Raw genomic sequence first — 13,997 nt, 5'->3', positions numbered from 1 at the left:
CGTAAGAATCCATAACCCCCAACTGTAGGAATCCCTAACTCCCAAACGTAAGAATCCCTAACCCCCAAACGTAAGAATCCTTAACCCACAAACGTAAGACCTCCTAACCCCCAAACGTAAGAAAACTAACTCCCAAACGTAAAAATCGCTAACCAACAAACGTAAGAAAATAAACCCACAAACCTAAAAATCCCTAACCCCAAAACGTAAGAAAAGCAACCCCCAAACGTAAGAATCCATAACCCCCAACTGTAGGAATCCCTAACTCCCAAACGTAAGAATCTCGAACCCCCAAACGTAAGAATCCTTAACCCACAAACGTAAGAAAATTAACCCCAAAACTTAAGAATGACTAGCCCCCAAACGTAAAAAAACTAACCCCCAATCGTAAGAATCCCTAGCCGCCAAGCGTAAGAAAACTAACTCGAAAGGTAAGACACCCTAACCCTTAAACGTAAGAAACCTAACCCCCAAACGAAAGAATCCTTAAGCCCTAACTGTACGAAATTTAACCCCCAAATGTAAGAATCCCTAACCCCCAAAGGTAAAAAAAGTAACTACCAAACGTAAGATAACTAACCAGCAAACGTAAGAATCTCTAACACACAAACGTAAGAAAACTAACCCCCAAAGAAAAAATTTCTAACCTCCAAACGTAAGAATGCTAACCTCCAAAAATAAGAAAACTAACCACGAAACGTAAGAATCGCTAACCCCAGAACGTAAGAAAACTAACCCAAAAACGTCACAATGACTAACCCCGAAACGTAAGAAAACCAATCCCCAACGTAAGAATGATTTACCTCCAAACGTAAGAAAACTAACCCCCAAACGTAAAAATGACTAACTCCCAAAAGGAAGAAAACTAACCCCCAAACGTAAAAATGCCTAACCCCAAAACGTAAGAAAACTAACCCCTAAATGTAAGAAAACTAACCCCCAAAAACAAGACTGACTAACCCCTAAAGGTAAGAAAACTAACCCCAAACGTAAGACTGACTAACCCCCAAACGTAAGAAAATTTACCTCCAAACGTAGGACTGACTAACCCCCAAACGTTAGACTGACTAACCCACAAACGTAAGACTAACTAACCCCCAAACGTAAGAAATCTAACCCCAAAACGTTAAACTGACTAACCCCCAAACGTAACAAAACTTACACGCAAACGTTGGAACGACTAACCCCCAAACGTAAGAAAACTAACCCCCAAACGTAAAAATGACTAACTCCCAAAAGGAAGAAAACTAACCCCCAAACGTAAAAATGCCTAACCCCAAAACGTAAGAAAACTAACCCCTTAATGTAAGAAAACTAACCCCCAAAAACAAGACTGACTAACCCCTAAAGGTAAAAAAACTAACCCCAAACGTAAGACTGACTAACCCCCAAACGTAAGAAAATTTACCTCCAAACGTAGGACTGACTAACCCCCAAACGTTAGACTGACTAACCCACAAACGTAAGACTAACTAACCCCCAAACGTAAGAAATCTAACCCCAAAACGTTAAACTGACTAACCCCCAAACGTAACAAAACTTACACGCAAACGTTAGAACGACTAACCCCCAAACGGAAGAAAACTAACCCCCAATCGTAAAAATCCTTAACCGCAAAGCGTAAGAAACTAACCCCAAACGTAAGATACCTTAACCCCCAAACGTATGAAAACTAACCCCCAATCGAGACAATCCCTAAGCCCCAAACGTACGAAATTTATCCCCAAATTTAAGAATCCTTAACCCCCAAAGGTAAAAAAACTAACCCCCAAACGTAAGAAAACTAACCAGCAAACGTCAGAATCCCTAACACCCAAACGTAAGAAAACTCACCCCCAAAGAAAGAATCTTTAATCTCCAAACGAAAGAATGCTAACCTCCAAACGTAAAAAAAAACCAAACAAACGTAAGAATCCCTAACACCCAAACGTAAGAAAACTAACCCCCAAACGTAAGAATCCCTAACCCCCAAGCGTAAGATCGCTAACCCCTAAACGTATTAAAACTAACCTTTAAACGTAAGAACGCCCAACCCCTAAACGTAAGAATCCCTAACCCGAAAACCTAAGAATGACTAACCCCTAAACGTAAGAATAACTAACCCTTAAGCGTAAGAATGACTAACCCCCAAACATAAGAATCCCTAACCCACAAAGGTAAGAAAACTACCCCCCAAAGAAAGAATCTCTAACCCCCAAACGTAAGAAAGCTAACCTCCATACGTAAGAAAACTAACCATCAAACTTTAGAATCCCTAACGCCCAAACGTAAGAAAACTAACCCCCAAGCGTAAGAATCCCTAACCCCCAAACGTAAGAATCCCTAACCCCTAAACGTAAGAATGACTTACCCCCAAAGGTAAGAAAACTAAATCCCAAACGTAAGAATGACTAACCCGCAAACGTAAGAAAACTAACCGCTAAACGTAAGAATCCTTAACACCCAAACATAAGAAAACTAACCCCCAAACGTAAGAATCCCTAACCCCCAAGCGTAAGAGTCGCTAACCCCCAAACGTAACAAAACTAACCCCCAAACGTAAGAATCCGTAACCCCTAAACGTAAGAATCCCTAACCCTAAAACGTAAGAAAACTTACCCCCAAGATTAAGAATGACTTTCCCCCAAACGTAAGAAAACTAACCTCCAAACGTAAGAATCCCTAACCCCCAAACGTAAGAAAACTGACCCCAAAACGTAAGAATACCTAGACCCCAAACTTAAAAAAACTACCCCTAAACGTAAGAATCATTAACCCCGAAACGTAAGAAAACTAACCCCAAATGTAAGAATGACTAACCTCCAAACGTAAGAAAACTAACCCCAAACGTAAGAATGACTAACCCCGAAACATAAGAAAACTAATTCCCAAACGTAATAATAACTAACCCGCAAACGTAAGAAAACTTACCCCCAAACGAAGAAAACTAACCCTTAAACGAAAGAATCCTTAACCTTCAAAGGTAAGAAAACTAACACCCAAACGTAATAATCCCTAACCCCCAAACCTAAGAAAACTAACCCCCAAACGTAAGAATGACTAACCTCCAAACGTAAGAAAACTAACCCTTAATCGTAAGAATCCTTTAACCCCAAGCGGAAGAAAACTAACCCCAAACGTAAGATACCCGAACCCCGAAACGCAAGAAAACTAAGCCCCAAACGTAAGAATGACTTACCCCCAAAGGTAAGAAAACTAATTCCCAAACGTAAGAATGACTAACCCGCAAAGGTAAGAAAAGTAACCGCTAAACGTAAGAATCCCTAACCCGTAAACGAAGGAACACTTACCCCCAAACGTAAGGATGACTAACCCTCAAACCTAAGAAAACTAACTCCCAAACGTAAGAATGACTAACCGCCAAACATAAGAATGACTAACCCTGAAACGTAAGAAAACTAACCCCAAAACTTAAGAATGACTAACCCGGAAACGTAAGAAAACTAACCTCCAAAGGTAAGAATCCCTTACCCCAAACGTAAGAAAACTAACCCCTAAACGTAAGAATACCTAACCCCCAAACGTAAGAAAACTAACCCCTAAACGTAAGAATCATTAACCCTGAAACGTAAGAAAACTAACCCCCAAACGTAAGAATGACTAACCTCCAAACTTAAGAAAACTAACCCCCAAACGTAAGAATGACTAACCCGCAAACGTAAGAAAACTAACCGCTAAACGTAAGAATCCCTAACACCGAAACGTAAGAAAACTAACGCCCAAACGTGAGACTGATGACTAACCCCCAAACGTAAGAAAACTAGTCACTTAATGAACTAGTGATCATGTTACATAAAAATTGTTATCACTTTGAGAAACCGCAATATTTATTTATTTATTTGTTAGCCCAAGATCAACAACTTTTTCAATATTTCATTCATCACTGCAGTGACAGTATTGAGAAGGAAGTGTAGCAGAAGCCTTTGTAGGCTTATTGAGGAGACCTTCCTTACTGCTACCAAGAGAGGGCCTCTCTTGCTGCTACTTATAACTCAGGCGATATATGAAATTATATCCATGTTAAATTATAAATTCCTATAATAAAACAAAAAACCCTTTTTGCTCTCTGCAGTTCTGTTATTTTCAGTGAGCATTGTTTTAGTGAACAAATCAATTTCTTTCAACCTAATCCGCAGGCTCGTTTCGAGAATTATCGGATATATTTGTACAAAGCGGAACTCTAGACTCGTCGTACGATGGCCTACCAAAAAAATCCGCTAGGGCTCTGGGAACTAGAATGACTGTTGGTGGGTTCCTTTACAATTATTTACATGATTTCTTTTTTATTTGCGTTGTTTCTTTTCAATTTTTGTGGTTTCTTTTTGTCTGCATGTCTTTACTTGCATGGTTCTTTTTTTGTTTGCGTGGTTTCATTTTTATTTGCATGATTTCTTTTTTGTTTGCCTGGTTTCTTTTCAATTTTTGTGGTTTCTTTTTTTCTGCATGTTTCGTCTTTACTTGCATTGTTCTTTTTTCATTGGCGTGGTTTCATTTTTATTTGCGTGGTTTCTTTTTTATTTGCGTGGTTTCTTTTCTATCTGCGTGGTTTCATTTTTATTTGCGTGGTTTCATTTTTATTTGCGTGTTTTCTTTTTTATTTGCGTGGTTTCTTTCCTATTTGCCTGTTTTCTTTTTTTATTTGCGTGATTTCTTTTATGTTTGCAGCGTTTCCCTTGTAGGCTATCAAAACTGATAGGAATCTCGTCTAGAAAATGACAGAGAGAGTGAAACTAATGAACGATACTGAAAACAATGAGTGAAATTTGTAAGTTTGATTTGTATTTTCTCCTTCCATTTTAACCCCATAACTTCTTAGATGGATTATTTCAAATATTTCTGAGGAATTCTAATGAATGCTTATAATCAAGTCTATGCCACGATGACTTTAATTTGATTTTGTTAATAATGTTCTGTGAATACTGGGGAATTGTTCACCCTGACGGTTGAAACTGAAGCAGTTTTATTAAAATCGAATTAGCTCCGCAATGGTTTGGAAAACAAAAGATTTGTAGAATTTCTTTCGCACATTACAGTGTTCAACATCTCAGGAAGTGAAGGCATGCCAATCTGTTTGTGCAACCATGTTCGAATGTTGGACTAGTATAGGCCGCCAGGGTTTTTGCCTAAAAGTCTTAAATGTGATCGTCGTTGTCTTCCAAAAGGGCTTTCAAAATCATTAAAAAATTGCACAAATATCTAGTAGATATTTAGATCTTGATTACTGAGCAACTTTCACATGATCAGTGTGACCTAAAAGGGCACATTCGCGCTGCTTTCCACTCGAAAACCAAGACCGAAGAACGAAGCACCCCAAAACTCGAAAACGAAGCACCCAAGGTCGAAAACGAAGCAGTCTAGGTCGAAAACGAAGGGCCCATTCTTCAATCAATTACAATCACTTCAACGGAGTGAACAGAGGCGAAAAACCACATTTATGTTGATTAGATGGATAGATTGTTGTTAAAGAACTGAAAGGCTTTAACAGAAGAAAAATATCAACAAAAGGTAAAGCTTGACATGCTTTATTCACGTGGAAAACAGGTGTGGCGTTTTCAATTAGTCATTTGTAGTAGTAAGGAAATTTTTTCTATGTTTTTTACTTATTTGTATATATTATGTTTTCAGTTTCGTGCAATTTAATTATTTGTACACGCAATTCAGTCTTCAAACTGCGAAGTGTATTTTAATAAACGGTCTATGACGAAGGGTTTAGTTTTAATTCAGTTAGTGCTGCGGAAATTCATTTTCACGACAACTCGCACTTGAATAGTTTTGCGCAGCACTCTATCCGTTATCGCGCTTGATTCGTGACTAGATTTCGACCCTGAATAAAAGAAAACAAAACCCTAAGTCGGCCTTAAAAACTGAGTGTTTCGTTTTCGACCTATGTGCTTTGTTTTCGACCACGAGTGTTTCGTTTTCGAGTTTTAGGGTGCTTTGTTTGCGACCAAGAGTGTTTGAAGGAAAATGAAGCGAGACTAGTAATGTTTAATTTGGCCTTAAAATTTTTTTGGGCAAAAAATCGACTCTTGAAGGTATCCAGTCCTGCCAACTCTCACGGTTTGACTGTGTGACTTGCGGCATATGGTATCAACTCACGGTCTCACGATTTGGCCTCCAAATCTCAAGCTAGGGGTATAGAATGGTCAATCCGATACTTTGCGAGACTGCGAGACCCAAACCCTAATATCGATCCGAGCCCGAGACTTTACCTGTAATAAATCCGAGCCCGAGACTCAAAAAATCCTCTTAGCAGATCGAAGTGTTGAAAATATTTCGAGTTTATGGTACGTAACACGACAAAAAACTCCAACGGAAGCCACAACGGAAGCCAGCTAACGTACGAAAAATTGCTTCGGGTCACGTTATAAATATATAAAGCTATGTAACTCGCCTGTTGTTACTTATTAGCTTTATTAGCCAGGAACACAAATATAATAAATTAATAATTTAACATAATAATTCAACATAAGCTTCACGTGGCGTAACAGAACTTCACGCCAGGAAACTGATCGAGCTCGGTTAGAAATAACTTCGTTGGTTGAAATGCAGCTTTTATAGTTTACTGTTTGTGAGATCGCTTGGTTTTTTTTTAAATATAACGCACTGTGAGTTTTTGACATGGGAGAAGGGTCGGAGAAGGAAGAAAAGACTGGGAAAGTTTTCCGAAAGCGGCGAAAGCGAAAATGTAAGTTCAATGGTGTTTGTTTTAGCTTGTGTCTGTTAGCTAAGTAGCAGTGAGACCCAAATTACAAAAATCCGAGACTTCGAGACAGTTCAACGTGTAGCGAGCCCGAGATTCCGAGACTCTTGTTTAGAGTCCCGAGATTTCGAGACTGGGCGGTTATTTTCCGAGACACATGATTTTCGATAGGACCATTCTGTACCCCTCAAGTTTACGGTGAATCATAGTCTCCTTCGAAGGAGACTAGGTGAATATGCCGAATGTTTGAGGGAAAGCTGGGTACAATTCCGACCTCATACCCATGAAACATATGTGAACAGTGAACTCAAAATGGCGGCTCGCCTTTGGTGGTATCGAAAACGAAGCACTCGAAAACAAAGACCGAAGCACGAAGCACCCAAAGCCCAAAACGAAACACTTAGCTCGAAAACGAAGGAATCTAGGTCGAAAACAAAGCACCCTATTTTTAATCAATTAGGATCACTCTGAACTGTCTGAATCACTTCAACATAGGCGAAAAACCAAATTTATGTTGATTAGATGAGCCGATTAGATAGATAGATTGTTCTTAAAGAACTAAAATATACTTTTACAGAAGAAAAATATCAACAAAAGGTAAAGCTTGACATGCTTTATTCACGTGGAAAACAGGAAATGCCACTTTGAAGTGTTTACTTTTAATTCAGTCAGTGATGCGGAAATTCATTTTCAACAACTCGCAGTTGAATAGTTTTGCGCAGCATTCTATCCGTTATTGCGCTTGATTCGTGACTAAATTTCGACCCTGAATAAAACAAAACACAGCCCTAAGTCGGCCTTAAAAACTGAGTGTTTCGTTTTCGACCTGAGTGCTTTGTTTTCGACCACGAGTGTTTCGTTTTCGAGTTTTAGGGTGCTTTGTTTACGACCATGCAAGAGTGTTTCGTTTTCGAATTTTAGGGTGCTTCAGTTTCGACCTAGAGTGCCTCGTTTTCGACCTAGGGTGCTTCGTTTTCGCTTTCGAGTGCTTTGTTTTCAATAAATACCGCTCGCGCTGAGAGGTAAAGAGGTAAACAGAAACTGACTCGAAGACTTCAGGACCTCAGCCTTCTACTTCGAAGAAAAGGGAGCACAAATAAGGTAAGCTTAAGTAATACCTGAAACAACAAAAAATATATACAATTTTCATTCCATTTAACGCATATTTTGGAAATCTCCAGGTTTGAGATCCCAATCTCCAGGTTTTTCTGGGCTTTTTTTCAAAATCAGTCTCAGATCTGCATGTTTTGGGGGTAGGCAGTTCTGCGTAGTCGCTTCTTTGGACGCAATTATTTTGTGCTTATTTTAAGAACAACGGTAAGCCACCTGAGCTCACTTCGGGTGATTTTCAGTGCGTGTAAGACAAGACAAGACAAGATGATTTATTTCGCTCAGCTCAGTTTTATATGACATAGATTGAATTTACATAGGCAACTAAAACAGAGTTCAACTAAGGAAAGTAAAATTATAACAACAAAATAGAGAGCGAGTTGGGATCATCCAAAGAGCAGGGCTAATCTAGTGGACGACCCCAGAAACAAGATACAATTACAGATAAAATTAAGAATACATTTTTTTTTTATAAAAAGGTATTTCTTCATGCGGCAAAGCAGGTAATTAATTAAAATAATAATTAAGTATAGAGGTCTTAGGGGTTTTACAAAATATTCTAAGAGAACTTGTATTGGTTATACATGTAGGCAAGGAATTCCAAAGGCGAGGACCAGTGAATTTTAGGGAGCATAAGCCATTTTGGGTGGTATTAACCGAGGCTACATAAAGATTTCTGTTACATAATTGCCTCGTTGAATGGGAATGAACAGGAAACGTAAATTTAAAATATTCACTGAAACAGGGCGGCAACAGTTTGTGTGACCACTGATAAATAAAAGAGAGTATCTGAAATACGATTAGATCATTGAGTCTAAGTATAAGCCTTAAGTCTTGTGCTGGTTCGATGATTGTAAACTACACTGATCTGAGAATCATGTATTAATCAGTATTTATGACACAGGCATACTCGGAGAAAAAAAAATCTGACTGCTCCTATCAGGAGTCGAACCTAAGACCAGCCCATTACAAGTTCGGATGCTCTACCACTGAGCGAGCTAAGGCCATTAAACTAGGTTTATAGGACACACATCCTGCGTACTGCTAGGATTGGAATGCTAATGTGTGGCATATGTGCAATGAAATGAATGTGATGGAATATGTTAAGCTTGGTGAATAAATGAGAATTGTGTATTAATCAGTAAATGACACATGTACAGGCATACTTGGAAAAAAAAATCAAGTGCTTCTATCAGGAGTGAAACCTAAGACCTTCTGATTACTAGTTGGGATGCTTTCATTCTCTTCCTACATCAAAATAATATTTTCAATGCTCCTTTCAATGTTTGCTTTCTAGTTGGAGTTTCAAGCATAAATCACCCTGAAAAATGTTTCAAAATGACTTTGGTGCTCATGGAAACAACCTTCAGCTGTTGAAGACATCAGAATTGAAAAGGTAAGCCTGAACAAAGAGTCATGACTGACAACCAGTCACTTAATTAACTAGTGAGCATGTTAGATGTATTTTTTAAGCTTTACAGTTAATTATATTAATCCTTTGAGAAACCACAAAAAGCCTTTATGTTTTTACAGTGGGGTATTTACAATGAATATCTTTTTTGGTGAGCAAACATTTTTCTTTCAACTGAATCCTCGTGCTAGTTTAAAAATTATGATATACAAAGCGGAACTTGAAGCTGAAGAGATAAGGAAACAGTTCATTCCAGCAGTGCCCAGTACAGTCTTTGTGTACTCTGTCAGTAGTGAAGATTTTATTCAGTTTTCTGTGAACTGGCTTGATTGCTGTTGAGCTGGTGAATTAAACTCCGTATGGGTACCATCGGTACTGCCAGCATCAGTCATAACCTATACATATTTATTGTTAGAGAATGGTTCACAGGAGATGCTTGGTTTACAATCACACAAATTTGCAATTAAATTGAAAATTGGTATTTTATTATTTTTGTTCCGATGTTTCTTACCTTTGCATAGGAGTGAAACCTGCGGGCAATTATGGTGAAACAAAAACTTGGAAGTGCACCTGTATTATTAACCCCCAAAAAGTGGGTCCCGAGCATGTAAAATAGTTTTGATCACTTTCCTTACTTGTTTTATGTTTGAGACTATAAAAGTTTTGATAATATGGTTTCTCCTCCCAGGTAGACTTTAAAGAGATTTCCCAAAGGACCAAAAGGTTTTATGCTATTGCAGAAAATTGTCATTTTAGTCAAGGTTGTGCTTTTGTAAACCCACATGAGTGAATTAAACCATTTATAATGATTGCCTTTGGTTCATAATTGCAGAAATACTGATTACTGAAAGTGACGTTTGAGGAGAAATAACCTGGAAAGGTAAGTGTGATCATACCATGCATCGCTAGGGATAAGTGCAGTGCTTAAAAGTAGCGATCGTCCAAGATGACTGAAATTTTTATCAGGTAACCAATTTTTCAGTAAAATGTAAGGGCTGGTTGTCCGAGAAGTAAACTATAGACAACCAAGACATAACGATCAAACATCAACAACCACAGTAGTGAGTACTCACTTTTCAATTGTATCTGACAGAACAAATATTTGCTTGGTTGGAAGATTTTTAGACCTCTCCTACCTTTAAATGTAGCTTAAAGCTACGGTCTCGTTTTATCTCAGTTTCCTTTTCGAATGAAAGCAGGTTCTTACACTTAATATAAGATATTCAAAGGGCTATTAGAGGCAGACGAGCAGCGACTTTAAATGGCTTTTAACAGCTTTCACTCGTCGACTGCGCCATGCGATGAAAATGACAACAAATCGATTTTCCTTGCTTTTTGGGTTGTAATTCCTTGTGAGTTATTAGCTCCCTTTGACTTTAAGATTGACTTTCCTCTTGGAGATTGAAGGAACTCTGCATGTATAGTGATAGCTTCAATACCAACTGACGTAAAAGCATTTGCGAGTGAGTATGCAAATTGAGCGTCATCATTAATCATCCACCTTGCCAAGAGAAAGTTTAAGATCAAGAATTTTCGAATGGCCCACTTTGAAAAAGAGTGATAGTCTGGGTCGAGAGTAGCTGCTTAAGGCAACAAAATCGAGCGTAGTCACCCATTTCTATATGACACATTTGAATAGGCGTGAAGCTGTATTGGTTATTGACTGATTGATTGATAACGGTAAAAATTCGTCAGTAAATATCAAAATCCTATACCTAATACGTACAGAGTCTATTTTATTACAATTAAATAAATAGGAAAAAAACTGCTTTACACGAATGTCATGTATGAGTAAAGAGTATTGAAATTAAGTTTATAAAGGAAATTGTCAAGGGACTCTGCTTGCTGTAACTCGTGGGTTAAGCTGTTCCAAAATATCGCACCACCATAGCTATACCTCAGTACAGTTTGTAAACTGATCCCTTAGATAGGTGGAGGTGAGACCATGTAAAGATTTAAATGCTGTTATGGCTTTCTGCATCTATCTCTGGGTACTTAGTTTTCGCCAGCCAAGTTTAATGAATAGATAATCAATATTAGAGTTGAAACTGAAGAAGTCATCCCTGGGGCAGTGAAGTTTTGTAGTTTCTGCAATTTATTTTAGAGTGTTCCATTTCAGTTACCCCAGCTTGTTTGCCCTGTTTATACTATGGTACAATGGAACAACTTTAAAACATTTCTGCTCCTCAGGGAAAATATCAGTCATCATTGATTGATTAAAGATCACAAAGAGAACTCGTGTGAAATCAAATCAGAACAATCCCTAAGAAGCCTCGCAACTGACAGGCTCTAGGTCAAGAACTTAATTCCTTTTTGAACCATGTTCTACTGTCTAATGAGAACCAGTCTGTATGTCAACTAAGACAAGCTCATTTAAAACAATTTATAATTCATGCTCAAAAGTACACTTGGATATTTCCTCTTCCCAGCCGTTCAATTCCCAGTTGATTTGTAGCTCCCATTGTGACAAATTTCTATGGAGTCAAAGTTCTTAAACTTCAAGTCCAACATAGAACATTCCTGAATCAATAACTAGTGGTCATAGTTAACCAATCTGCACCCAATAGATTGGGGGGTAGTTTCTAAAGAAACTTTGGTGCTACATTGGTGGGGGAGATTGAGAAAACAAACATTTGGTGTTATCAACTAACTTCATAACTAATTAATAATGGTTATTTGGTCACCATAAAAACACATTTGATAGCTGATGGCTTAAACACTAGTCCTTTGTCAGAGTGAATTTGTTTTGAGGAAGGGCATGGGCTCTGGAATCTCTTTGTGGTGGCCAAATTACTTTTGTCAACTCAGTTGATACAACTTAGTATCCTTCTACCATCAGCTACCAACATTGAGGCCCAGATCAGGATTCTACTCTGTCATCACTGATTTCAAATTTGTGAGATGGGAAACAAGTGTGCAAAGAGAAAGAGAGATACACACAAACAAGTAGAAAGTGGTGATTTGGGAAACACAAGTGAGCAGTCAGAGCCTTTTTTGAAGGCATCAATAGCTGATCATCAAGGTAGGCTTACAGAAGTTGAAACCTTTGCATCAATGATTTTTGCCATAAAATATTTCAGCAGAGGAAAAAAAAGTGTGTTTGCAATCTTGATGATCAACAGAGCTCTTGAGAGTGGACTAAGGAGTAATGAATTTTTTTTCGACAGCTCAAACTGGAGATGAACACAAACAAGTTGAAAGTTGTGAAACAGAAAACACCAGTGAGCAGTCAGAGACGCTTTTGAAGACGTTGGCAGTGCAGCATCAAGGTAGGTTTACAACAATTTGAATCCTCTGGATCAATTATTCTGTTCATGAAACAATCACCAGAGAGAAAAATTATCTGTGTTTTTATTTATTGTGATGGTAAACGGAGCTTTTGAAAGTGGACTTGCAAGTAATTGAAATTTTTTTTGCAGTTGGAATTAGAGATGATCATAAAGAAGTGGAAAGCATTGCAACAGGAAACACCAGTGAGCAGTCAGAGACTTTTTTGACGATTTTTGCAGCAGAGCATCAAGGTAGGTTTACTTAAGAATTGGTTCATGTCTAGCGTGCATATATCGAGTAATGGTTGCAAGCGTTTGGAGAATTTGGAGAGCACAATAGAAGCGTAAGAGTTGCTGGACGTGTAGCCGAGAGCAACTCTAGCTTCTTGAGAGCTCTCCAAACTTCCCAAGTGCATCCGTAACTCGATATACGCACAGCTAAAAGAATGAACCAATTTATTCTTTTATGACATAGTGAAAATAAAGTATAAATGATTCCTTGGAAACAGGTTTTGTTCCTAATCAATTACAAAATGTTCTGTACAAAAAAAGATGAAAGTGGTTTCTCTCAGATTGGTTTAATCTTAACGTTTCATTAAATTTGTACAAGCTTTTATAAATATACATTTTTTATGGTGTTTTCTCTCCTTAAAAAGTTTTTTTTCAGGGTTGTCGCTAAGCGCCGGCTGCCGGCGAAATTCGCCGGCTGGGAAAGAGCTCATCGCCGGCTGAATTTTGGGTGGCAAGCACTCGGTTAAAAGGGCAATGAACAGTTCTTTAGTTACCCACAAGCAATTGTTCGATTTAGAATAATATATTTTAAGTGAAAAGGTTGAATAAACTCCTGACTACCTTGAGTATCGATGCCATAAAGTAATTGAAATAAAGTCTTGTTTTGAGAACTTGTTTACCGTGTCCTCTTTCCGATTTCTGCGTCCGCCATCTTGTCGCCATCTTGTCCGCATTTAAGGCGTTGCGAAAGATTGGGAACGAGTTTGTTACCAGGTATTTGTGTCAGATCGGAGAAAGAAGAAGTCTTTCTCTGTTGGAGGGGGGTGAATCGGCGGATTTGGTTAATATTTTAGCCCGGATTCTGGATTCAGAGCTAAATTTTAACGGATCGGCGGATCCTATTATCACAGCGGATCGCGGTTTTATCCAGTTTTGGGGCCCGGGTTTTGGATTATGGTTGTTAGGAAGTTCAAGTTTGCTCTTTTTTCTCGTATCTGCAAGATTTTGTTTCGATGCAGACGTTGGTTACATAAATATTTCGTTGATAGTCATCCTCAAACGCTAAAACACAATATCACGCGAGGCAACTCCAACAACTGAAGTCGCTTTATATCTCGCGTATTATCTAACGCGGCAAACAATTTGCTGATTCGGATTTGGTTGATTTTTTGAGTGGATCGACGGATTCAGCCATTAATTTTAGCGGATCGGCGGATTTACATACCCCTATTCACCCCCCCTTCTGTTGCATGACAGTGAAAAAACCCATGAA

At 38.4% G+C, this 13,997-nt stretch overlaps 1 protein-coding gene across 1 annotated transcript in view; it reads left to right on the top strand.

Moving 5' to 3' along the window:
• Nucleotides 1–13,997, top strand: part of LOC146459084 (uncharacterized) — a 275,459-nt gene that overhangs the window by 130,141 nt on the left and 131,321 nt on the right. The window contains exons 7-8 of the mRNA XM_085089729.1: nt 12,392–12,493; nt 12,644–12,745. Of these exons, the coding sequence (XP_084945855.1) occupies nt 12,392–12,493; nt 12,644–12,745 (204 nt within the window). The remainder of the gene's footprint in view (nt 1–12,391; nt 12,494–12,643; nt 12,746–13,997) is intronic.

Source organism: Pavona decussata, unplaced genomic scaffold, assembly GCF_977016875.1.
Source record: "Pavona decussata unplaced genomic scaffold, jaPavDecu1.1 SCAFFOLD_223, whole genome shotgun sequence".
NCBI lineage: Eukaryota > Metazoa > Cnidaria > Anthozoa > Scleractinia > Agariciidae > Pavona > Pavona decussata.
The sequence above is the reverse complement of the archived record's forward strand: the minus strand, read 5'-3'. Positions and strand labels throughout refer to the sequence as shown.